Raw genomic sequence first — 23,017 nt, 5'->3', positions numbered from 1 at the left:
TATTAGGGCCTCAAAGAAGGCGTTTGATAATGAGAACTGCTCAAAGGAAGAAATCGATGCCATGGTCGATGAGGCTGATGTGAATTCTAATGAAAAAGACGCTTATCAAGGTATGGCCGTGTAAGAGAAACAGTAACAGTAGTATATCGTCATTGTGCCTTACACTCCAAAGGGAGGTATTGGTCTAATGACTAGATTTGGACTACAGTTTAACTCAGATCAAGCACGTTCCCAGGGCCTTATCTCTACCTCCGTCGATAAAAGAATGCATTGAGACGGCTCTGGCTTCTGGTCTTGTTATTATAGTGCGGCTACTTGAACCAGGCCACTTGGAACAAACCAAACCAATCAAAACATTAATCGAAAACAAGGAGTGCTGACATTTTTCGTAAACGAGCCAATAACATTGAAGAATACAAACAGTAGTTTTACAAAATTTAAAACCCAGCATAGTGGATTTAAAAGGAAGGGAAAATAACCATGACACATGTGTTCATATTTCTTTTATTTATATATTTACACCGTTTTCACGGAAATCAGACAAACAAAATTTAACATGATATATAAAAGTAGATAATCTAATAAACACCCGGGGCGTCTATTAAATTTAAGGGATCCTGAGGCGATATGAGGCGTTTATTTCAATTTTACTGTAACGACATCAACAAAACAAAAAATATGCGTATTTTGCTCGCGGAATAAGATAGAAAATAGAGTGCGAATGGGTGACTAATATAATCTACGCTAATGCAAAGCCTAGAGATGTTGTTCATAGCTCGATATCGATGTCTTCATCGTCATCGGGGTCAAACATGTTGGCATCCTATCGTTGGACTCTTTGATGTCCGAGTCAGGCAAAAACAAAAAAAATGCGTGATTTTACTTTATGGAGCGTTTCCTTGGTTTTTGAGGCGATTCTTTTATTAGGAGGCATCTATTAGACACGGGGCATCTAATACAATTTTTACACGGCAGGGGAGGCGTTTATAAGATACGAGACGTTTATTTGAGAGTGGGTGTTTATTGGATTATTTACGGTACGTGTACAGTATATTTATTTCGTTTAAAAGAAAAGCAGTCAACCGCAGAGTACAGAGCCCAACTTAGAAACGCTTTAGAGTTGGCTGGTGTTTTTAGAAGGCTGTTTAAGGCTAGTGGGGATAATTGTACCCATTCACCATAATTGTAGGCAGTATAGATCAAGATAAACTCCTTGTATGTTTCTAATACAGCTCTAAAATACAAATAAGATGATGAGTTGTGAAAATTCCACTGTTGAAGGAGCCAATCCCCCTTTAGAGAATGCCCTTCTGTGTAGAGGAAAAGATACTGTAACACCTGTGACTCAGAGATACTACATAAATGTATCTGGATCACTGGCTTCCACCAACCAACCTCTCCCCCCCCACCGCCCTCTTCCCCCTTTCTGCTCCCCCCCCCCCCAAAAAAAAATAAACAATAAGTAGTGTTCAAGGCTACTATTAGCGAAGAATGTAATGATTACTCATGGATTGATGTTAATTTCAGTTTTCACGATCTCTTACAGTTTGCCTTAATGATCAACTCATGGTATTGCATGGAATGACATAACCACAACAAGGGTGCTTGGGTTTGGCGTATTTCAACCTTTCCTGCTGTTAGTAGCTAGAGTGAAACTGATGTCAGTAGATGTCTTCAATGGCTATATTCACGTGCCTATAATGTTAGTTTGGCAAATTAAAGCAAGCTACTCAACTTAAGTTATCAGAAGATATATTTCAATCAATAAAAATGCCGTTGATCATACAGATGTTTTGTTCTGTCTTAGTGGCTTAAAAGCAATGAGCAAAATATCCGCGCGTATTCATTACCATTTTCCCAAAACCCTTTTTCTAGCGTATCGCACGTTCTGTTTGAGATTTTGTAATTATCTTTTCGACAAATAAAAATTAAATGCTTTCTCTAAGTAAGTTTTGAAAATTTTGACCAGATTTTGTTAACAGTAACCTTAAACCATTTACATCCTTACAACAGACGCGCGCGCTTGTATAATGGTCCTAAGTCATGTCGTAGGCCTGCAGTAAGCTTGTCGCATGCAAGAAAGCCGTACCATGTAAATAGGCCCATAAGCGGACACCTTTGGATGTGAACTGAAGTGTTCGCTTGGGATCGATCGAGAGGTGCCCGCCAATGGGACGTTAGAAATGTAGTGTTTTCGTGTAGCTGGGACCGTAACTAACTGAATGTTGAAACCGCAAATGGGAAGTTTCCGCTAACGCACGTTCAACTGCACTTAAAACGTTGAAGGACCTAAGGTTGTAAAGGTCTTATGCGCCTACTGGGGCGAAAACGATGAAGACAACGACGACGACGATAATGCCTTGTCATGAGAGCTACACTCTTTTTATTTTATAGGAATATTGTTATTCCGACCCAGGCTGAATATTCTTATTTGTCTGCCGATTTTAGGCTGAAAATATTCTTATGAACATTCTTAGTAATACCGTTTGACATTTCCGTTTTAGCATGTATTGCGGTATCAATTTATGTCCGTTTCATTGAACTGTCAAAAGCATCGAACATTTGGCTAGTGCAGGTTTTTATCGATTTTTTGGCTAGTTAAGATGGTTTCCGCCCAACTTTCGAGCAATACAGGCAAAAATAAAGTTACCAAAAAGACCTCTTAGCATGGCAACAGTTTAAGTACAGCCAACAAAAACCTGCCAAAAATTAAGCGCTCAAGCTGACCCCGCGAGAGAAAAAAGGATTTGAAGTTGTCTTTATTTCAGTTAAAACGGACGTTTTGCGCCAGTTCAAAACAAAATGGCGCGCGTTTTTAACATTTTTACGAGGTTTGACTTTAATTTTCTCGAGAATGCTTTAGAATTTAATTGCGGGGTCACTAAGACAAATGAATTTCGATAAGATCTTTTAAATAGTGTACAAAATGTTGCCGTGCTATGAGTAGATTTTTGGTACTTAATTTTCGCACTCATTGCTCGAACTTTCAGCGGAATCCGTCTTAAAAGTTTTGCCGTTTAGAGTTATAAAGAATTTTTTTTACGGTTCAGTTAATTAAAAACGTATTTAATTGTATTGTATTTACAAATTTCAACTCAAAATTATATTCTTTTCAAAATCTCAGCGTCGGGTTTATTCTTAAAATATTCTTAAAAATTCGCAAATTTCAGCCTTGATATTCTTATAAACTAAATTCTCATAAAATAAAAAGAGTGTTATTGCATTAACATTGTCATATGGAAAAGAAAAATGAAAGTAAAAAAGAATTTATTAGCTTTATCCTCTCGGCCTGGCATCACTCACACGGAATCCATGTTACATGCGCACAATTTAATTCAAAACTTGTTATTATTAATACATCGAGAACTGCTGTGGGAACTATTACACGGCCTAATTTATTCCTATTTGCCTTTATTCATTTTCCTTTCTTCTATTATATTGTTATTGCAATTAGTAATATCACTTTGAGACAACAGCCAGAATCAGAAAGCTGTTACTCTCACTAGCTGTTTGGAGCTAAAAATCCGAGTCAACGCCTAAAAAGGGAGTTTAAATCCATGTATTTCAGTTTAATATGTCGATACTGGATGGTAGAGTTTCATTTTACATAGAGTATCTTTTTTACGTAATAAGTGTTATTGAACAATGTAGAAGTACAAACGTAATTAGACATTGTTTCGATCATAAGTAATAATGAGAACAGATTGTAATCTTCGTTTTAGTAGACAGGGTCATTAGGGAGAACAATATCACTCTAATTTTATCATTTCTGTAGAAACAAATAAAGCTTATCATTATTGGTTTAAATCACAAAAGTTGGAATACATTGTTCCCTTGTTTTACGCTGTGATTGGTTACGGGTTACGGTGACCGCACTGTTAAATGAGAGCATTTTCAGTTGCTCTAAAAATCTCAGACGAGCTCGAGAAGTTGGTCAACTCGTTCAAAAGCTTAACCTTTGAAGATCACAAGATTTCAGTGACAGAGACAATGACGCGATTCATGAGGACAGTTTGTATCTTCATTGTTGCCTTTCTGTACATAAGTACAGAAAATTGTAACGGTCAGTGGCGTTTAAATTTGGCAGATAAACTAACAAAGTCAGGAACAAAGGTAAGTCAGCAATGCGAACGCTTGTTTACTAACAAACTGAGAAAAAAAGACAAGATTTATATACAGAACACAGTGGTGGTGGTGGGGGGGGGGGGGGGGGGAGGAGCACACAGAAATAGCCAAAAATAAATACATATTAGGCCACCCTGATCACAAAACAAGTTAACTAGGTAACTTAAGCAGGACAGGACTTAAATATCATATAGAGCAGTTTTCAATTGAGTGTCGTAAAACCAAAACCAAAGTAATTACTCTGGCCAATCACAAAGGACACAGACAATCCAGTGAACCAATCAAAACTCGAAGCAAATACATGTAGCTGGTACGAAGCGGGGAAAACGTGCGCAAGCGAGTCACGATTGGTTTTGGTTTAAGTTCTGATTGGCTGAGAAAGTGGCGCGAGATTTTTAAGCCAATCACTGAGCGTAGTAATGCAAAACCAAAGCAAATGCAATTTACTTTCGACACTCAAGTGAAAACCGCTCTAATGTAACGTTTAACAAGTTCGTTACTATCGGATGCCGTTTTTGCTCCATTTGGTCAATTGTTTTAATCTTGCAATTGGCTTTCAAGACGTTTATAAGATGTGCCATGGATAATTTCCTTTTTTAAATGAAAATTTGCTTAATAAATTAAAAAGTCTCCTACAATGTTGAAAACTCCAAAGCGAACTTTTCACAGTGTTTGGGAAGAAAACAACTGTTATTAGAGCCAGTAAAATATTGCAAAAAAAAATAATAAATGTTCGGGGTATTCAACTTCTGTTTTTTGTAGGGCACAGAGGGATGAACCAATCATTTTAAATTTTAATAATTTGTCATTTGTATTAGTTGTCATGAAATTATTATTGTTAAATAAAATGAAATGAAATCCTCTGATTTCACTTTTGAGCCCGGGGGGGGGGGGGGGGGTACTCAAAAAAGTTTTATACGGGGAGGCTCCGCCCCAAGTTCTAACCCCTTACCTTTTTATATACCATTTTTGACAGAAATTGTACCCCTTTCGTATACCTTTAACTGAAAAAAGGTACCCCTTTCATATACCTAAGAGACATGGCGTGGACTTAAAATAGGACGTTTTTTTGTCATTTTTATGTAGCGCTTAATAAATTAAAATAATACAGCCATATAAATTGCGTCTGTTCGAAATACATTTATTAAAGGCCCTTTCGAATAGCCAAATGACAGATTTCCATACCCTTTCATATACTTAAACTCGTGAAATCCCTACCCTTTTACATACCTGAGGCCTGAAAAAGGTATCCTTTTCGGGCGGAGCCTCCCCGTATAGGCCATTATAGGGAGTACCCCCCCCCCCTCGGGCTTTTGAGAACCCACTGGTGTCCGCGGTATCAAACATTAAATCTTAACTATTCTGTGATCGACCAGATGTTTGAAATACAATTAATTTTGGGAAAGAGTGTACCTTTTATTACGTTGTTTTTAAACAAGTAAAATTAAAATTCGGTTGCAACATCTTCATAGGAAACCGTATTGCTCGAGGTATTCTTTGCAAAATAATAGAAAGTTTTTGAATGTCAAATTTACAATACAAAATGAATTTTACCGCACACGTCGCCTAAAGATGTGTTGAGACTATTTTTCCAAGGGCTGAGGTGTAATTTTAAATTTACTCTCAGTAAAAAAAACATCATTTTAAAAGGAACTTAGGGTTTAAAATTGAAAGCTTTCTCAAAATTAATCACTTCCAAAATTCCAGGTCTATTTATACGTGTACAATCGAGGGTATCGTCGATTGTTCTTACTGCGTCAGATTGATCTACCGTTAATAAATGCATCTTTGCTGTGATGAAGAAATGATTGTACGATTGTGGTGAATGATGTTTGATGATGGTAGATGGTGAATGATATCTGATAATGGTAAATGATATCTAATAATGGTGAATGACATCTAATGATGGTGAATGACATCTAATGATGGTGAATGATATCTCATGGTGGTGAATGACATTCAATGATGGTGAATGATATCTCATGGTGGTGAATGACATCTAATGATAGTGAATGATATCTCATGGTGGTAAATGACATCGAATGATGGTGAATGATATCTCATGGCGGTGAATGACATCTAATGATAGTGAATGATATCTCATGGTGGTGAATGACATCTAATGATGGTGAATGATATCTGATGACGGCGAAAGATGTCTATTGATGGCAAATGATAGCCAATGATCTGATGATGGTGAATAATATCTAATACGGGTGAATGAAATCTAACGATGCTAAATGGCTGGGGGACTCTCCTATAAAAATGACGGGGTTGCTCGTCGTACCTTTTACGAATTTGTGGACTTGTACCGCTTTGGGCGTTAAAACCTAAACTGGCCACCACTAGAGTTGTTGTGGTACCTTTTAGAGGCCTTTTAGGTCACTGATCTGAAAATGGGAGGAACTGTTAGGCAAGTAACTTTTATTTCTTAACAACTTTTAAATTGCGAGTGCCAGTAAGTTTTTATTATAGAATGGGTACCTTTCAGAGGTGAAAAATGAATTTAAACCACACCAACAAAACGGAAATTTATACCTCAGCTTTAGAAGTGTTTTCGAAATTTTGCGACGAGCACCCCCGTCATTTTTAAGGGGAGTCCCCCCGGGGAAAATTATATGTGATGACGATGAATGATATCTGATGAGGATGAGCAGTATGGAATCATAGCTACAATAAAAGCTGACTATATTCTTGGTTTTCACGTGACGTCATCAAAATTCTAAAACTCAGAATTGTCCAGAAGACCCCCGAGGTTTTATCCTTCAGTGGCTATTTGACGTCCTTAATATATATCTTGTTGAAGATTTTTAGCTTAATAGCATTCACCGTCTTTAAGATAGAGCATTTTGAATTTCGGAGTTTCACGCCACACGTGATCAAAGATGGCCACCAGAAGGCTGTCACGTTTTCTTAAAAAATGCCTCATCCTGTGATTTTTAACAATCTGAACAGTTGAGGTTTTTGCAAAAAGTGTTTATGTGAATGTTTACTTGTTCATGATTGTGATTTGACCGCTTTTTGTAGCAGAATTTAATGCCAGATGTATTCATTGATTTCCGGCCGCCATGTTGGAGCCCAAGCAGTTGGGCTCCAACATGGCGTTTCCAAACTGTGCTCTCTAAATTTGCATGAAACATTTTGACGGATAACTCGAGTACGGAATACCGTACAGACCTGAAACTTGGACAAGTAGTTTGTATAGTAGTTTACGACAAAACGGGTAATATTCTTGATTTTTTACTCGGTTAGTTTTGGATTTATTTTTCGCAGCGTAACAGTGAAACCACCTATTGGGAAAATGTGTTCGTTATAACAGGTTTCTCTTTCTATGAATTTTAGTCCCCAAACGTCCCCGACAACTTTGCCATTCAAGCCTTTTTTTTCTCTTCACGCTTGACGGAATAATACAAAAAGTGGGCTGCTCGTAGTCTAACTGCACTTTTTCGTTTTCAGTTGTCACCACTGGAACAGCAACTGACCGACGCCCAGGCTAAAGGTATGTCATCTAGAAACGTTTATCAGATACCTTGGAAAACAAGTAAAACCGGTTTAGAGTTGCAGTCATCTTTGGTCTCCTGTGCACACAACGCAAAATACAGTTTATTGTCTATAATTATTTTGAAGGAAAAATGTCGAATAACACACTGATCATTTATTACACATTTTAGTACGTAGTACCCTTTTTTATACCATGCCATAGAAAATACAGCCAATCAGAATACAGGAAAGCCGTTGTATATTCGACGGTATTCAACCCAACCTTCCCATCATGCGCTGCGAATTGTATTCTCGACGAAATTTAGTAAGCGTATTTTCTATGGCATGGTATAAAATAGTTACACAACACTTTCTCGTGGTATACTATGGAATATCCCACTTGTCACTTGTATTTTCTTGGTATACACACTCGCCTAAAGGCTCGTGTGTATATATACCGAGAAAAAACAAATGACTCGTGGGATATTCCATAGTATACCACTCGAAAGCGTTGCATAACTAGTATATATTTTTACTCCTCATTTGTAGTTTTCACTGTTGACCATATGGGCACGTCAAAATATAGCAAGAAAACCCTCTTGCAAACGTGTTCTTATACCGACCCAATTATTAACCGAAAATTTCCGAAAGTTTTCCGAAGACTTCCAAAGATTTTTAAAGATATCTGAGTAAAATCTGAAGATGATGAGTTTCCCCAACAGAATTAAAACAAGTACGGAAAATTACCAAAAAACGGTCTGTACTTTTAAATCCTGACCGTATAAGAACAGCCAATCAGAGAACTCAGCTTATCCTGACGAATCACTTCCCATGTAATATTAAACAGCAATGCTACAAAATGTCAAATAAAAGTAAGCTAATACGTATTTTAACTTGTTAGGAATAAAAGAATCCGACATCTTTCTGGATGAAAATGGTGATGGACATACTGCTCTGGCGAAGCTCAGGAGAGGTATGAAGAAACATGGGAAGATGCTGTTAGCCGATGACATTGACGATGTGATCGCAACAGTGGAAAAACAAGGTAACACAAGCTTATCTCCAGTTTAAGTTTAAAGGAGCTACGTCACGGGAATTTCGCAGATTTTTGGTCGAAACTGTTCTGAAATTAGTGGTGGGCAACTAAACCCATAAAAAACATTATCTTTGAACATCTAAAGTAAGATATAACCTTAATTTGCGGATAGAAATCAACCTGCGGCTATACACTCTTTTAATAAGTCGAGGGGCCATTTTGAATTTTTATTTTTCCGCGAATGACGTCATTAAAAAATATTCAAAATGACACCTTGGCTTATTACAATGGTAGATACTTCATTTTAATACGTCGAGGCGCAGATGAATATTTCATTAACAACGTCATTCGCGGAAAGTTAAATATTCAAAATGGTGTCTCGACTTATTAAAATGGTGTATAAATATCGATTTTTTGACGACGCGCGGAGACAACTTAAAAATCATAGCCTAACTTTTTCAAGTTGCAATCCGTCTCCATCCGAGCCATCCGCAGCCAAAGATGCTCGCTAACAGTTTCGGTGCTCTAATAATTTTCAATACAAATGGACTATTATTTTTAGGTTTCCTACTACACAAATAAAATTTTTTTTCAAAAATTGCTGTTCAAAAAATCTCGTAAAGTCCGTGACATAGTCCTTTTAATTTTTATGTTTAATTTACTGCGCCATTAATAGACCTTTTTCGCTTGGGCGGTTTGTTTTCCCATTACAGACCACGTGATATTCTCTAGAGAATTTTCCTTTTATCTACCTTAAACTTATTCATTCATATACACGCGACTATTTGAAAATCTGAAAGCAAGAATTCTCAAGAGTGTCATCATATGGTCTGTAATGGGGCAACAAAACGCCCAAGCGAAAAAGGTCTATTAACACTCGAACTCTGAGGTTCAAAAACCAACCAACTATTTTCGTTTTTCGCCGCCGTCAATCATCAGACGTGACCTTTTGAACCCCTTCAAGTGAACTTCTGTTTCCTGAGAGGTCCGCTTAGATGATTGACAGCGGAGAAAACTTACCATTGATTGAGCAGAATTCGCGCGTTATAAACAGGTGTACGTAGTAAATTTTTAATGTACTTATTTATGGCCCCCTTTATTGTCGCTTCATATTCATTTTAAAATCGGTGACTTATAAACCCTGACCGTGTATTGGTCAATCAGGCAACTTTTTTATCCTGAAGAATCGCTTGCCGTTAAAATAAAGAGCGATATATACTACACATTAAAATGTCAAATAAAAGTGAGCTAATACGAATATTTTACTTTTTTAGGGATAGAAAAATCGTTCATTTTTACTGACAAAGATGGCGATGGCCATATTACACTGGATGAGCTCAAAGCACTTATGAAGAAACTTGGGAAAACGATGACAGCCGCCCAGGTTAAAGCTATGATCACAGAATGGGACACAAGTGGTAATACAAACTTATCTATAGTTTTAGTTTGATTTTTATGTTTAGTTTATTCGGTTTTTTTAAATTCACTTTGTTTTTCTAACTTTTTAAATAAATTAGACTTGCGCAGTATAATCCACAACCCTGAATTAAATGACCACTTCTTTCAGTTCTTGGCTAGAAAGGCACGGCGCCGCACTCACTTGAGAAACACACAAGTCGTTTTTGCGTGAGTCAAGGAGTTTGGGTGACATGAATTTCCTTCTCTTGCTTTAATCCTCTTTGTATGCAAACATCTATTTTGTTCCGAATGTTCAGTAAAATAAACCCAAACCAGTTCATGAATGGCATTAAAAAGAAGTCCATTTCATGCCAAAATAAAGAGTAGACTAAGTCCATCCCGTTGTATTTCTCCCTTTTGCGTCATCCGACAAGCTTTTGCAAGTATAAATAGAGCCAGGGCGCTGACTGCGTGATACAGCAGGTATTTCCCCTGGCACAATGACGTGTATTTCGTGCCTTGACACATTCTTGCTGAGCTTGCAATTTTCGCTTCAATTCCCAAAAATTGGAATGTCCTGAAAACAAGTTGTTGTTTTGAAATATTCAACACGTTCCGGGTAAATTGTACGAGTTGAACTCGCTCCGAGCCAAACGCCTGAATAACACAAAAATTAAATATTTCACGCAAACAGAGCGCAGAGTATTCGTAACCCTTTTATATTTTAAAAAATAGGTGAATGATTATTTACAGCTACAGGCGAGCGATCGCGTGGCATGGGTCTGACGTAGGGGTAGTTTTAAATAGCTTGCACATGTCCAAGCGGTCTTTGGTTTTGCTATGTGACTATTCAGTCCTCTCTTCTGGTAAAACTTTTGAACGACACAAAAAAAAACATTTCACTCTAAACGTTAACAGAGGGCAGAGTGTTCATGTTAAACGAGTGACCGCTAGTAAACATCAAATCTTGCGTGACCGTGACCAAGGAGCCCGCTGGGCCGCGTGGGTCTGGAACGATTTACCGACGAAAAAAATTCCTGGTAGATTATGAACCGGCTACGCACGGTTAAAAAACATGTTTACATTACATTACATTACATTACATTACATTACATTACATTACATTACCATACATTACATTACATTACATTACATTACATTACATTACTATGATTGGGCAAACTTTCCTTGATATCCATTTAAAAGTCGGTGATCGATTTCTAGGGCATTTTCATTTCTTGGGCGAAGAAAGAAATGACTGACAAACAAGGATGGGGGATATATCTTTTTCAGATTCAGATCCAATAAAGAGTTTAGAATAAGAGTCGTCTCATTCTCGTCCCCAGAGCTACCTGTCCCTTTCAGCCGGCGGGGGCTTTGCACGAGGAGAAGGTGGCTCTAGAGACAAAAGGTTGGATTGGCTAGATTTTAACAAAGAGAATTGAAAATCTAGCCAATCAAATCATATGTCTCTGGAGCCAGTTAAGAGGGACGACGACAATGGAGTCGTTTCTGTTTCCACTTCATTTACACTGCCTAGTCCTTGCTAAGTTTATTTATAGCATCGCCCATTTCGTTGCTTTATAGGGAATGGAAAAGTGGAATATGTTGAATTTCAGGACTATGTGGCTAGTCGAATCAGGGACCCAGTTACCGACAGCACAAAGACACGTTTCAAAAAGCTTGACCATAACGGCGATGGCTTCATCACTAGCGAAGAAATGGCCCTTGCAACGAACGGTCATCGCTCAGTTGAGCAAATCCAAGGTTTAATTAAACCGTTTGATGTGAATAATGATGGACAACTCAGTCTCTTAGGTATGAACATGTGGTGGGGTTTTAGAGCATGGTAGAACTTAAACACTTTACCAGGGCCCTTTTTCCTCTCTGTGAAGAACATAGAAAATGTAAGGCTCTGGGATCAAAATTGGCCTCGTGTCATTCCTATATATTAAAAGAAACCATTGTTTATAGATATATAACCTGCAGATAGACCTGGAGAAAGAATCCTTCGCTTCTGTTACCTCATGTGTTGTGATGGCGAATGTTCAAACTCCTTTCCTGGCTGTTGTCTCTTAAGCTTTAGCATTTCTTCGACGCCTTTGCATTTCTGCAGCTATCCAGACATAAGTCCCACAGTATCTGGTAAAAGTGGCGTCGTGTATTAGTCAGTTGAAGCCATTTCCTAGCTTGTTTTTTCCTACCACGTGTTCCCAAGTTATGTGATATTTGCCTCACAAAGGTTGTACGCTTATGTTTTCTTTTGCACTTGCTTCACTCTTTTCCCCCCTTTTTTCTCATACAAGATTTGTACACTCTTTCTTTCGTTGTGTTGAGCCTACATTTAGATTGTTTTTTCACTTGCTGATTTTGTTTTATTGCCATAGTTTGCTCGGTTTGCTGTGCTTGCCTTTTTCTGACATATTTTTAAAATTTGATATTTTTGTAGTCATTTGCTTCTTCATTCATTTTCATGTTCTCTTACAGAATATAAAAAGTTCCTTGAGAGACAGAAGTAATAATGGCAAGTGATGTGATGTAACCACAGCTAACAAGCGTGCATGGGTTTGACATATCAGTTCAACGTAGTCTAGCAAGAGTGCATATAAACTTTATAGCTAGATTCCCTATCTTTGGTGTTGGTTTTGCAACTTGAAGAACAGTACTACACTGTAGTTATCGGAATATGTACTTCAATTAATAAAAGGGCATTGACCATACATCTTTGTGTGTTTTGTTTTGTGTTGGGAATTACAGAGCAGCCATGAATTGTTTGATTCTCAATCAGTTAACGGACATTTGCAGACCATGAAAATCAATATTATGTCTTAATATTTTTTCTCGACATATTTTTAATGGAACTCAATATTTTCTGTCTTCATAATTTTCTCAAGCACAAATAAGTACTGTAGTAATAAGCGTTGTCCGAGCTTTCTGCACTCACATGTATACGGAAGATGCCGTTGCCGAATGGATAGCATTCAAGCACTGGGAGAATCAATTTGTTGTGTTATTCTCATAGTGCTCTTCCATCCAAAAACGTAAATGTGTCCCAATCTGTTGGAAAAACCTGCCAGCAGGTAGCTAGAACAAGCATCCCATCCAGGGGGATTAGGTTAAATCCTAGTCACTTCATGCAATGGAAAAACTTGTGGAGAAATGTGGAGTTGCTTCAGTAGTGCAAGAGGGGGGGGGGAAAAAAGCAGTAGCCAGGTACAAGGTGGCAGTAGGCTGCTTTACGCACACACTAACACTAAGAGAAATGAGTGGAGTGGCTTCAGTAGTGCAAGAGCAGTAGCCAGGTATAAGGTGGCAGTAAGAGAAATGATGACAGGGTCGTCGGCAGCAGCGGTGGCGTCACTGTTGTGGTCATGGTCATGGTTGGTGGCAGCAGTGGTGGTGACGTTGATGATGACAATGACAACGATCATCATCATCATCATCATCATCATCATCACCAGAGAGAGCTTGCTCCCAGGCTAGAGAGTCTAACAATGAACCATTTAAAATGCAAGACAGCTAGCATTCCAACAAAAATTGGCTTGTACAACCAAGCTCATGCTTGACAAGTCCTTCAGTAGGAAAGCAACTCCTTCATCACACCTCTCATTTCTTCATGAAACCTGACCTTAACAAACCAGAAAGCAAGTGAATGGGGGAGGGGGCATATCCCCTAGTGATAGGGAGGTTGAGGAAGACAACATCCACTGTGACAAAACCACCTAACCTGTTTATTTTATTTGGCTTTTGTCTTCTCCTTTCCAGCAATTTTTGGGGCCTGAATTGATGCTACAGCTCTACTATCATACATTATGTGCGTGTAGCAATACAGCTAGGCTCCACTTCTCTGCCTGTATCTTTTCATCCTCATTTTATTAAAAAAGAATTTCATCGCTCACTCTTCCTCTCCTTTGAATACTTTTTTCTTGAATCACTGTCACTATCAGTGTGTTTTGATGATCTCCGATGTTTGTGTTTATGTTTCTTTTTCTCCTTCTTTTTATGCTTTGCCTTTGATTTTCTCTGCCGTTTTCTCCTTTCTCCATGACTTGAATTTTCACTGCTTTCATCTGAATCACTTTCACTCGTTGTGGACTCTTCAAGTAATGCCTTGAGCTGTTCGATTCTGAAAAAATTAAAATTTTGCCCAACTGAGGCCGTGATTTTACTCCTTGGTCAGTGAGGTGACATTATGCAGTGGTGTGACATTGTGTTGTAGTGTGACATTATGCAGTGGTGTGCCATTATGTGGCGATGTGACATTATGCAGTGGCATGACATAGTGAGAGGGATACACATAGTTCTTTGTCATGTAACGATGATATGACAGCAAGGACACATTCTTTAGATTCAAACCCCCATCTGCTGTCTGAGAAGCTTCTGATTCTATCAAACTGAAAATCTTGCAACCACATTCTGCTTTTCACAGTGAGGATGTGTCATGTACGTAACAGTATCCTGGCTTTACCCTTTTCAATTTATAAATACCGTTCAATTTAAGACATTTTCTTCATGTCATGACAAGTGCATGGAGAAATGCCAAGTCAACGACCTGCTGATCTCCATAAAAAACATTTTGTCGCTGTGATGACGCTTACACTTGCCACCTCTTAAACTAAATCAACGTTTCTTTTCTTTTCATTTTTGATGTTGTGAAAATTAATGAATGCTTGCGATTTTTTAAGTAACCTTAAAACTTTTTTGCCATAAATTATGGTCCTACCTTCTTTCTTTTTCTGCTCTCTTTTTATCTTGGATGAACTCATGCATTGGGTCTTCGTGTGCCTATAACAAGAAAATCCCCTATTTTTATTGGACAACAGGCAAATGTTTTCCAGCTGTTTTGTTTGCTGTATTCCATTTGGCACACCAAGAAAGATCCAAATCAGACTTTTAAAAACAGCTTGAAATATCGTCTGGTAAAGTAATAGAATGTACATCCATAGTGGAAGATGCATCTCAACTTAATTTCGTCTAAAATCTAGGGTTTCAGGATCTTAGCCCTACTGGAATTGGTGATGTGACCTTAATCCCTAAATCTCAATTTTTACAATCATTGAAACAATGAACATCTCAGTATAAAGAAAAAAGAAGTTAATTGAATAAACCAACTAGAAAATCTATTTAATGTTAGAGCATGTAATTCTGCACTAACATTAAATCTGAATAATATATCGAATCACTGCAATAAAGGTTGTTAGGTTTTGGTAAAATCACAATCTGAGTGCAAAGAAGCACAGTATAAAATGTTCAGGGATGTAGCTAAAAAAGCTAAGCCAGCTCACTAACAAGCCCAGCTGACCTTTGCACCTTCAAGATTACACCAAGTTAAATCTCTATTGTCTCTTGAATTTTCAGCAGGTGATAAGCTCTCTTTCAACTGGTGGAATTTGCTGGTAGCCAGCCCTGAATGTTTAGTTCATGAAAATGAAAATTAAATTTAAATATAAACACTGGTCACGGCCCTATGCCCACTTAGGGCTTTGGCCATAAGTTAAGTTAAGTAATAAACACTGGTCAGAATGATAAGTTGCATATTAAAACTATATATTCTGAATTTTATTATAGTTCATGTTAGGACTTGAATTTAAGGCACTGAGGGTTAATGCCAATGTTGTTATTAGAATCTCACCATTCGGAATTTTTCAATATCTCTGTTGCCACTGATAAACATGGGACATTCTCTATCACCTGTCCTGTGACCATAGCTTTTGCAACGCCAACCTGAAAGGATCATTCATCGTAAACATTCATATTATCAGGTAAAACCTGTCCCTCCTTTATGCTTTATGATACAGGAACTGAAAGTGCTGACACTGGAAAATCCATATGGCATCTCAAGTTTCTCAGACCAGATCAGAAATTAATCCAACATGATAACATGTAGTCACTCTTGACTGAAATTAAAATAGTGTGTTAGACTTTAGATCAAGTAGTTCAGGTTCAAGCACTGGCTGTATCTTTGTGTTGTGTTTTTGGGCAAGACACATCACTCTCAAAGTGTCTCTCCGCTAACCACCCAGGGTATAAATAAGTATGGGAAAATTGTTGGGCAACCCACCAAAAGTGCTGAATTCCAGCTTGCCTTTTGGACTGAAGCAGCTCTCAATTTTTGCTTACCCTGGGTAGTTGCACAATTGTTTAACATTGTTAGTAGTAGGGTTTTCTTTTTTTGAATGATGTAAGTCAGCAGATCACTTGCTTGGGTCCTTTCCCGTCACAAAAGTGAGAATGATGCTGTCCAGTCACCCCAGTCAACTGGATGGCACTTTTTTCAAGTCCTGTTTATCATTTTTAGTGGACTTGCAAACAAATAGGAATACTCTTTGCAACTTCATGCTTCAGTAGCAGAGTTAACAAGTTTGTGCTGTCAACCCACCCAACTCCTACAATAGCCTACCCTGTTTAAGGTGTTTAGTTAGTTGGGGTGCAGCTTGAAAAACGGCGAGCGAAAAAATATGGGAGGGGTTTGGGGATCTGAAAACCCCATGCCATTTTACCCAACAACTGTTCATCCCGAATTGCCTTGCTCCCCAACTAACCACATGTCTGAAACAAGCTACCAATACCCTAGATCAGAACATTCTTTAATTATGGGCCAGACTCACACTTCATAACTTTCACTTCCTTTCCAAGCGGCATCCACAGTCCTTTTGATGGGGCATGAGCAAGGAACTCCCTGGCATCCTTGTTTTCTGGTAAATCAGGAATACATTCTTCTGGGAGCTCATCTTTCTCCTGATCAGAAATATATAAACAGAAACCACATAAGATTATTACACATTTCTAGTTATAGACAGCAAACAAATACCGTAGTTATTCGGTTATAGGCCCTCGGTGCGCCCCTTGGCAACATTTGCTGTCCTCTCCCACTCGGTTGCGCACCTGAGTTGGAGAGTTGAGGGGACGGCAGTTTTGGTGGTTCCCCCGGCTACATTTGACGTGTCCACGCTCTCCCGTCTCTTCTGCTGGCATGTCAGTGCACTGCGTACGTCCTCACCGCTCCTCGGTGTCCTCCTTTTAGGTTCCGTCATTTCCCTTCCCGCGAAAGGCGAGTGTTCCCCACTGCATTCAGGTGTACCGTCATCTCTTTTCTGTCACAAAGTGTTCACTTGTTCCGGTATGGCGGTCATGTTGGGATCTCGGCTGCGCACCCCAATTTGGCATGAACTTCCCACAGAAAAACTGATTTTCTCGAAAACCGTCGCCTATACCGAATAACTACGGTATATAGCTCAGGTTAGATTAAAGCCCTGGGCATTTAAAAACTTTAATATTCTGCTATGCAGGCATTTTGATAGGTGAGTGTCATCTTTTTTTCGACAGTCCCTTCACCCCTTTCTCTTCCTAACCATTTTTTTCATCAATATTTGTCCCCTGCCCCCCCCCCCCCTCCCCTCCTACTTCTCTGGATTTCTTCATCCCCATCCCATCTCCTCAAAGAACTAACATCGATTTACTGACCATTCAGACTGCTTTTATAGAGGTAGCATGAAGCAACTAGGAGTATATCTTCACCCCCTGGATGGGATGCTAGTCTTCAGGGTTATCCTCCAGCACCTAAATTCACTACTACCCATTAATTTTTATACACCACGGTGGAGAGAGGCACTGTGAGAGTATTAGAGGGTCCTGAAGGGGGCATTATACATGAAAATCCGATTTCCCAGCCAATTTTTTCCTGATTTTCCAAATCCCAGTCCCAGTTCTATTGTTTATTTATTTGTGATTACCAGTCCCAGTGACCCAAATCTCATTTTCCCAGTGAAAATTTGCCCCTCACTGCCCGAGGACAACAACATTTTTACCAGCTTTACCATTCAAGCAAAATCTCCTAGACATGATCACTGACCTTTATGATACCAGGGGGTGGTTGCTCATAGCTGTAAAGGCAAGCACATTCTTGAGTCACTGACAAAGAAGTCTTGACAAACTGAACTTTGCACAAGGTTGACATGATTTGCGCGCAAAACGAACTCAGAGCAGTATATAACTAGTATACAAAAACAGTTTAACGAAATAATGTCCTTACAATATTTCATAGTGTTTAGCAAGTTCTATCTCATCATTTTCACTGCGTTTTCTCTTTCTCTTCTCTTCTTTTCCTTTACTTCTTTCGTCTTTTGACTTTCGCTGTCTTGTCTTGTCCGCCATGTTGTTGTCTACAAAAATATACCGCTGACCAAATAGCACGCCATAAAGCTATTAGCGCCAAATGAATTGTGGGATTGTATTGGCCAAGATGGCGGCTTCCTTGCGTCTTGGTTTTCGACGATTCGTTGTTAGAAACAACCTCCGTTCCGTCGCAGCTCTTCATTGCTCCGTCCGAAGTTTTGCTTCTCCTGATAAAGTGACACATACTGGACAGGTAATTTGGGTTTTAATAGAAATTAATGGGACAGAAAACTATGAGCAAGACCTATCTCATCTATCTTCTGCTCTTGCTATCTTGAGGTTGTTGATTAATATCATCTTGATCTTAAATGATTATATTCTCATGAACTTGTAGCACTGGGATGCAAACGATTACAGACTTGCTCGCTTTACTGACAGGCCAAAGGAGGTAAGGCTACCAATAATTGTATCACAATTTATATCTTCATTGAAAGCCATAAAAGCTTATTTAAAGACCCCCGTACAGGCATGTACAGTACAACAAGTAACAGCAACTGGCTTGTAAATTCACTCAGCGAAACAGTGACGAGCTGATCGGTAATTGAAGTAAAACATACTTCACACTATTGGGGTGCTCAGGTTTTTCACATGCACATGCATGGTTGTTTTTAAAAATTTAATAAAGAATGATAATAAATAATTGTCTACATTATTGCGGTTTTCAGTGAAATGGAAACTCTGAAATTCTAAAAAGGAACTAAGGATTGTGTTTTTTGTTGCCATCAATCATAATTATGGCAACAGCCAATGAGCCATGAAAAACAGAAACACACAAAATGGATCAAAATCTTCCAATCACAACTGACAGATGTAAACATCTGTTTACTGAGAGGGGCCGCTAAGATGGTTGACAGCAGCAAAGAGTTCGCATATCACGGAAAACTGTAATAAAGGATGGTCAAACAGAGGTGCAAGTAGTCACAAGTTAAACTTACATACGGACTTGCATTGGGTGGCCGAATGGACTCACGTTTACTCACAAGTGCATGCAAGTTATCAAAGAAACCATTTCAATGCTACTTGCACATACTGCAATTAAGTACTTTAAGTAAACAATAAGACTTGCGTTGACTTGTCTTAGGTGGTCAAACATTGAAAAATGTGCACTGACTTGCTTTATGCAAATTTGATCAAGACCAAAGTGAACGCAAGTTTCAAGTAATTTCAAAACAAAAGAAAAGGCATTGTCCATTTTCACAATTTTTAAGGAAATTATACAGTGATGAATTTGACCCAGTTTTGAAATAACTTCCCTTGTTACATTTTTACTGCCCTGAGTTGATCACTTTTCACGACCACATGTACATTAACACAGTAAGCAGCCATACAGATTTGGTCATGTTATTGTGCTGCCTCGTAGAAAGGAATTACTAGTACCCAGCCATCTAAGACTGGGTTTTTGTACTAAATGACATGTCTCCTACCTTGTGAGATAAACTATGTGCCCTCTAAGAATCACTGATTAAGTGGCAACTTGTGGAATAAATTAATAGCCATTGTCTCAGAAGAATGAGGCCTGTGTACAGGCTTTAGTAGAATGGCTACAGGTATAGAGCAGCAATGTTTGACAGAATTAACTTTGAAATATAGTACTATAATCAAATGAAATATTAAAGTTTAAAAAAACAAGTCCTGCTGATATTTGAGAAAATTAAATCAGTACTAAATTTTGCATATAAAATTATCTCAGAAATACTGGAAATTATTAATATTGTACTGAGCAACACATGTATTTTGAGTGCAAATATTTTTGTGTGCTTTTAGGTGAATGAAAAGTTTGCAATTGATCTAGTTGACGAAGAACCACCAAAGGAAATTCATGGACGCCATGTATGGTGTGACGGAGGTTAGTACTTGTAACTTTCCAGTGCAGGGATTTACTTTCTCTGGCATTTAGCAATATTCTTCTGACTTGATCTGCTCACTCCTATTATCTATAATAAATTAATAATTCACACACACAAAATTGAAGCCTTTTTTCCTAACTTTGTGACACTTTAATTGATTCTTGGGTTCTTTTCAGTGGAGAGATATTCAACCAGTCTTTTTTTTTTTTCATAGAAACTTTGTTTACAAGTTGTTAATATTATTACAAAATTGTTGTTAACACATTTTTTGTTTTGTACTTTAGGGGGTGGGGCTCTTGGACACCCAAAAGTTTACATAAACTTGGTAAGGTTTTGTTAGAAAATGTTTTTTGCAGGCAGCATGTTAAACTGCCCTGCACACATCATCTAACCTTTTGTCTGCAAAATTATGCAGGCTAGCAGCATGTTGGCTTGAAAATAAATTAATTATAGGTTTATGGTGCTAATGTGCTACATGTATATATTGGCAGTTGTCAGTACAGTGGAATCCCAATTTCTAAAACCCTAAATTTCCGGAACCACCCTATTTCTTGAACCAAAAATGGTTTCCCTTGGTGGTTCGGGATAGAGCGGTTTTAGCTTGAGTGTCGAAAGTAAATTGCATTTGCTTTGGTTTTGCATTGCTACGCTTAGTGATTGGCTTAAAAATCTCGCGCCACTTTCTCAGCCAATCAGAACTAAAACCAAAACTAATCGTGACTTGCTCGCGCCCATTTTCCCGCGCTTCGTGCCGGCTACATGTATTTGCTTCAAGTTTTGATTGGTTCACTGGATTGTCCGTGTCTTTTGTGATTGGCCGAAGTAATTACATTGGTTTAGGTTTTACGACACTCAATTGAAAACTGCTCTATCAGGAGTCCACTGTAGTTGTTTTAATTGTTTTGAGTATTGTACATAGTGGGTCAGGTTCTGTATTAATTTTATTTTAAAAGCTGTTATTTTTCTCGTAACTCCTAAGAAAATAGAAGGCTCTCTTTACAAACAGATTTCATCTTCAGCTAAAGATACATCTTACCAAAATATTTCACAATAAAGACAGAGATCCATGTAGTATCTTAGATTGGTAACAACTTGTGTGCAAAAAAATTCAAAACTGAGCAACAACAATTTGAGACACTTGCTGTAGAGCTGCATCTTGAGATGTCTTTACTCATAGGTTTTCTTAACACTAAGCTTTATTTACATTCTTACTTTTTCTTTTTTTGCTACAGGACCCAGAAGGACCACACTCCTGTGGTTATTGTGGATTAAGATTTGTTATGGCTTCTGATCATCACTGAAGGAAGCACTATTTTTTGATGTCATTGTGAAAATATGAAAATGTAAATAACGTTTACCCCCATCAGTTCTATGTGTTCAAACCTTGATCTTGATTTCCTGTCTTGAAGTCACGTAACATGATTTTTTTCACAGAAACAGTTTAGAGTAAAGAATCCTATTTTCTTTGAGAGGGTGTCAAAATTAATGCCTAAACTGACATTGTGTGAGCGGTCATTGCTTTCATTAATAGTATAATGCTATAAGATCTGTCAGTGTAAGAGTTTTGAATTAAGAAAATAAATAAAAAATATTCAAACTTTATTTTTGCTGTTTTTTGTTTGTTTGTACTGACTGGACACTCCCAAGGGCAATATTTTTGCAGAGGTAGCAATAATTACATGAATCGCTTTAAACAAATTCGCCAAATTCACAAAAATAAAACATTGCCAAATCCCAAATTGTGTAGTTTCATAAATTATCCATACCTCTCCCACGGAATGGTTTTTTCTCCCCTCCCTCCCTCTAACCCCTCTGGAAATTCCAATTAAGCTTCATACATATCCTTAAAGTTTCTCGCCTCTGAGAACCCTCCCACTCCCAAGAATTTCCGATCACTTTTGTGGGGGAGTGTTACGCCGCAATACTGACGCAAAATGTAATTAAGTTTTTAACGCAAAATGTAATAAACTTTCTAACGCATAATGTAATAACACAAAATGTAATAACTCTAAAATTAATATACATTTTGAAATTGTTTAGCCAAGCTCAGTCACATTAACGTTTTGTTGGTTTAACGTGAGTTCAGCATAATAGACGTACCGCTGCTTTGCTTTAACAAAAGCCCCGGTTGAACTCAAATTGCAGACTTGGGAAGGGATATGTTAATATGTTTGCAAGGCTACGAGTGTATGTAATTTATCCATGGGACTTTGTGGTCATAGTCCTATTCTGTGTTCGGTGTAATTAAATGATGCTGTTTTTATTAAATTGTTTATTTGAGTTTATCTTTCACCTACTAATTGTCCGCTTTCAATGTAGCCGACAGGATATTCCTCAACAAAGCAGACCAAAAAAGAGAATTTCTGGTTTGAAATGAAACATAGATTTTGACCATTTCAATACAAAATGGAATTTAGATTGCCCACTTGCAGGGTCTGAAATATTGTGCAGACATTGACTGTTTTGATTGTAAAAAGATTTTAAGGGATAACGTCGGAAAAAGGAAGTTTTCGGTGGTTGTAATTAGTCTTGAGTTAATAATATTTTAAAATCAGTGTGTGTTTAATATTTCCCAAATTTACTGGAAAAGCCCTGAGAGGCTACCCTGGGTGCCAGAGTTTTTTTCTTGTGCGGTTTCCGGTGTCGGTCATGTGTTGTACCCAGGGTAATGAGAGGTGAAACTGTCCAAGTACAATTAACACATCAATGTTCCTGTTGTCAGTATCCTATTTACTTCTTGTTTACCCTCTTTAATGAGCAGGTGTTAATTGCATAGGAATGTAGGTGACAAAAATGAGGTATGGTTGAAACGGACTTTTTGCTTGTATCTGTTTTGCTTATGTCGGCCCTTATCTGTTTTCACTTGTCTCGGATGCTTAGAGGACAATTTTGCATTTTCTTTGAAAACGTTTGGTCGCTACTATTTAATGTACAAAATATACCCAAACTAACAGAT

General features: G+C 38.0%; 4 protein-coding genes across 5 annotated transcripts in view; 2 read left to right on the top strand and 2 right to left on the bottom strand.

Moving 5' to 3' along the window:
- LOC144649997 (uncharacterized) overlaps positions 1 to 11,914 on the top strand; it is an 82,532-nt gene extending 70,618 nt beyond the window's left edge. The window contains exon 4 of the mRNA XM_078509629.1: positions 11,627 to 11,914. Within this exon, the coding sequence (XP_078365755.1) occupies positions 11,627 to 11,892 (266 nt within the window). The 3' untranslated portion in view covers positions 11,893 to 11,914. The remainder of the gene's footprint in view (positions 1 to 11,626) is intronic.
- LOC144649956 (protein VAC14 homolog) overlaps positions 3,285 to 23,017 on the bottom strand; it is a 36,825-nt gene continuing 17,092 nt past the window's right edge. Inside the window, exon 17 of the mRNA XM_078509554.1 lies at positions 3,285 to 4,595. The gene's annotated coding sequence lies outside the window, so the exon portion shown is untranslated. The remainder of the gene's footprint in view (positions 4,596 to 23,017) is intronic.
- LOC144649986 (retinitis pigmentosa 9 protein-like) lies at positions 11,769 to 18,196 on the bottom strand. Of its 2 annotated transcripts, none has more exons than XM_078509611.1 (6): positions 18,072 to 18,196; positions 17,892 to 17,922; positions 16,648 to 16,777; positions 15,672 to 15,763; positions 14,763 to 14,824; positions 11,769 to 12,181 (listed from the first exon to the last, which is right to left on the bottom strand). In XM_078509611.1, exons 1-6 carry the CDS (start codon positions 18,191 to 18,193, stop codon positions 12,115 to 12,117), a joined length of 504 nt encoding a protein of 167 aa, XP_078365737.1. In that variant the 5' UTR covers positions 18,194 to 18,196; the 3' UTR covers positions 11,769 to 12,114. The 2 variants fall into 2 exon arrangements, with proteins under 2 accessions (XP_078365737.1, XP_078365736.1); XM_078509610.1 differs by lacking the exon at positions 11,769 to 12,181 and adding an exon at positions 13,758 to 14,165.
- Positions 18,268 to 21,663, top strand: LOC144652716 (NADH dehydrogenase [ubiquinone] iron-sulfur protein 6, mitochondrial-like). The gene is made up of 5 exons (XM_078512765.1): positions 18,268 to 18,407; positions 18,549 to 18,602; positions 19,979 to 20,060; positions 20,346 to 20,386; positions 21,294 to 21,663. The coding sequence occupies exons 1-5, from the start codon at positions 18,282 to 18,284 to the stop codon at positions 21,360 to 21,362; spliced, it is 372 nt and encodes a 123-aa protein (XP_078368891.1). The 5' UTR covers positions 18,268 to 18,281; the 3' UTR covers positions 21,363 to 21,663.

The sequence above is a fragment of the Oculina patagonica genome, chromosome 4, assembly GCF_052425735.1.
Source record: "Oculina patagonica isolate OP01 chromosome 4, crgOcupat, whole genome shotgun sequence".
NCBI classification, from domain to species: domain Eukaryota; kingdom Metazoa; phylum Cnidaria; class Anthozoa; order Scleractinia; family Oculinidae; genus Oculina; species Oculina patagonica.
This window is presented reverse-complemented; position numbering and strand designations above follow the sequence as displayed.

What these genes read in the sequence shown, in the direction of transcription:
- LOC144649986 (XM_078509610.1), bottom strand. Translation starts at nt 18,193, where the DNA reads ATGGCGGACAAGACAAGACAGCGAAAGTCAAAAGACGAAAGAAGTAAA. An exon ending in GGAAGTGAAAGTTATGAAGT is followed by an intron (nt 15,764 to 16,647) that starts GTGAGTCTGGCC and finishes TGATCCTTTCAG; the next exon opens with GTTGGCGTTGCAAAAGCTAT. An exon ending in ATATTGAAAAATTCCGAATG is followed by an intron (nt 14,825 to 15,671) that starts GTGAGATTCTAA and finishes TTCTTGTTATAG; the next exon opens with GCACACGAAGACCCAATGCA.
- LOC144652716 (XM_078512765.1), top strand. Translation starts at nt 18,282, where the DNA reads ATGGCGGCTTCCTTGCGTCTTGGTTTTCGACGATTCGTTGTTAGAAAC. An exon ending in CCATGTATGGTGTGACGGAG is followed by an intron (nt 20,061 to 20,345) that starts GTTAGTACTTGT and finishes TTTGTACTTTAG; the next exon opens with GGGGTGGGGCTCTTGGACAC. An exon ending in CAAAAGTTTACATAAACTTG is followed by an intron (nt 20,387 to 21,293) that starts GTAAGGTTTTGT and finishes TTTTTGCTACAG; the next exon opens with GACCCAGAAGGACCACACTC.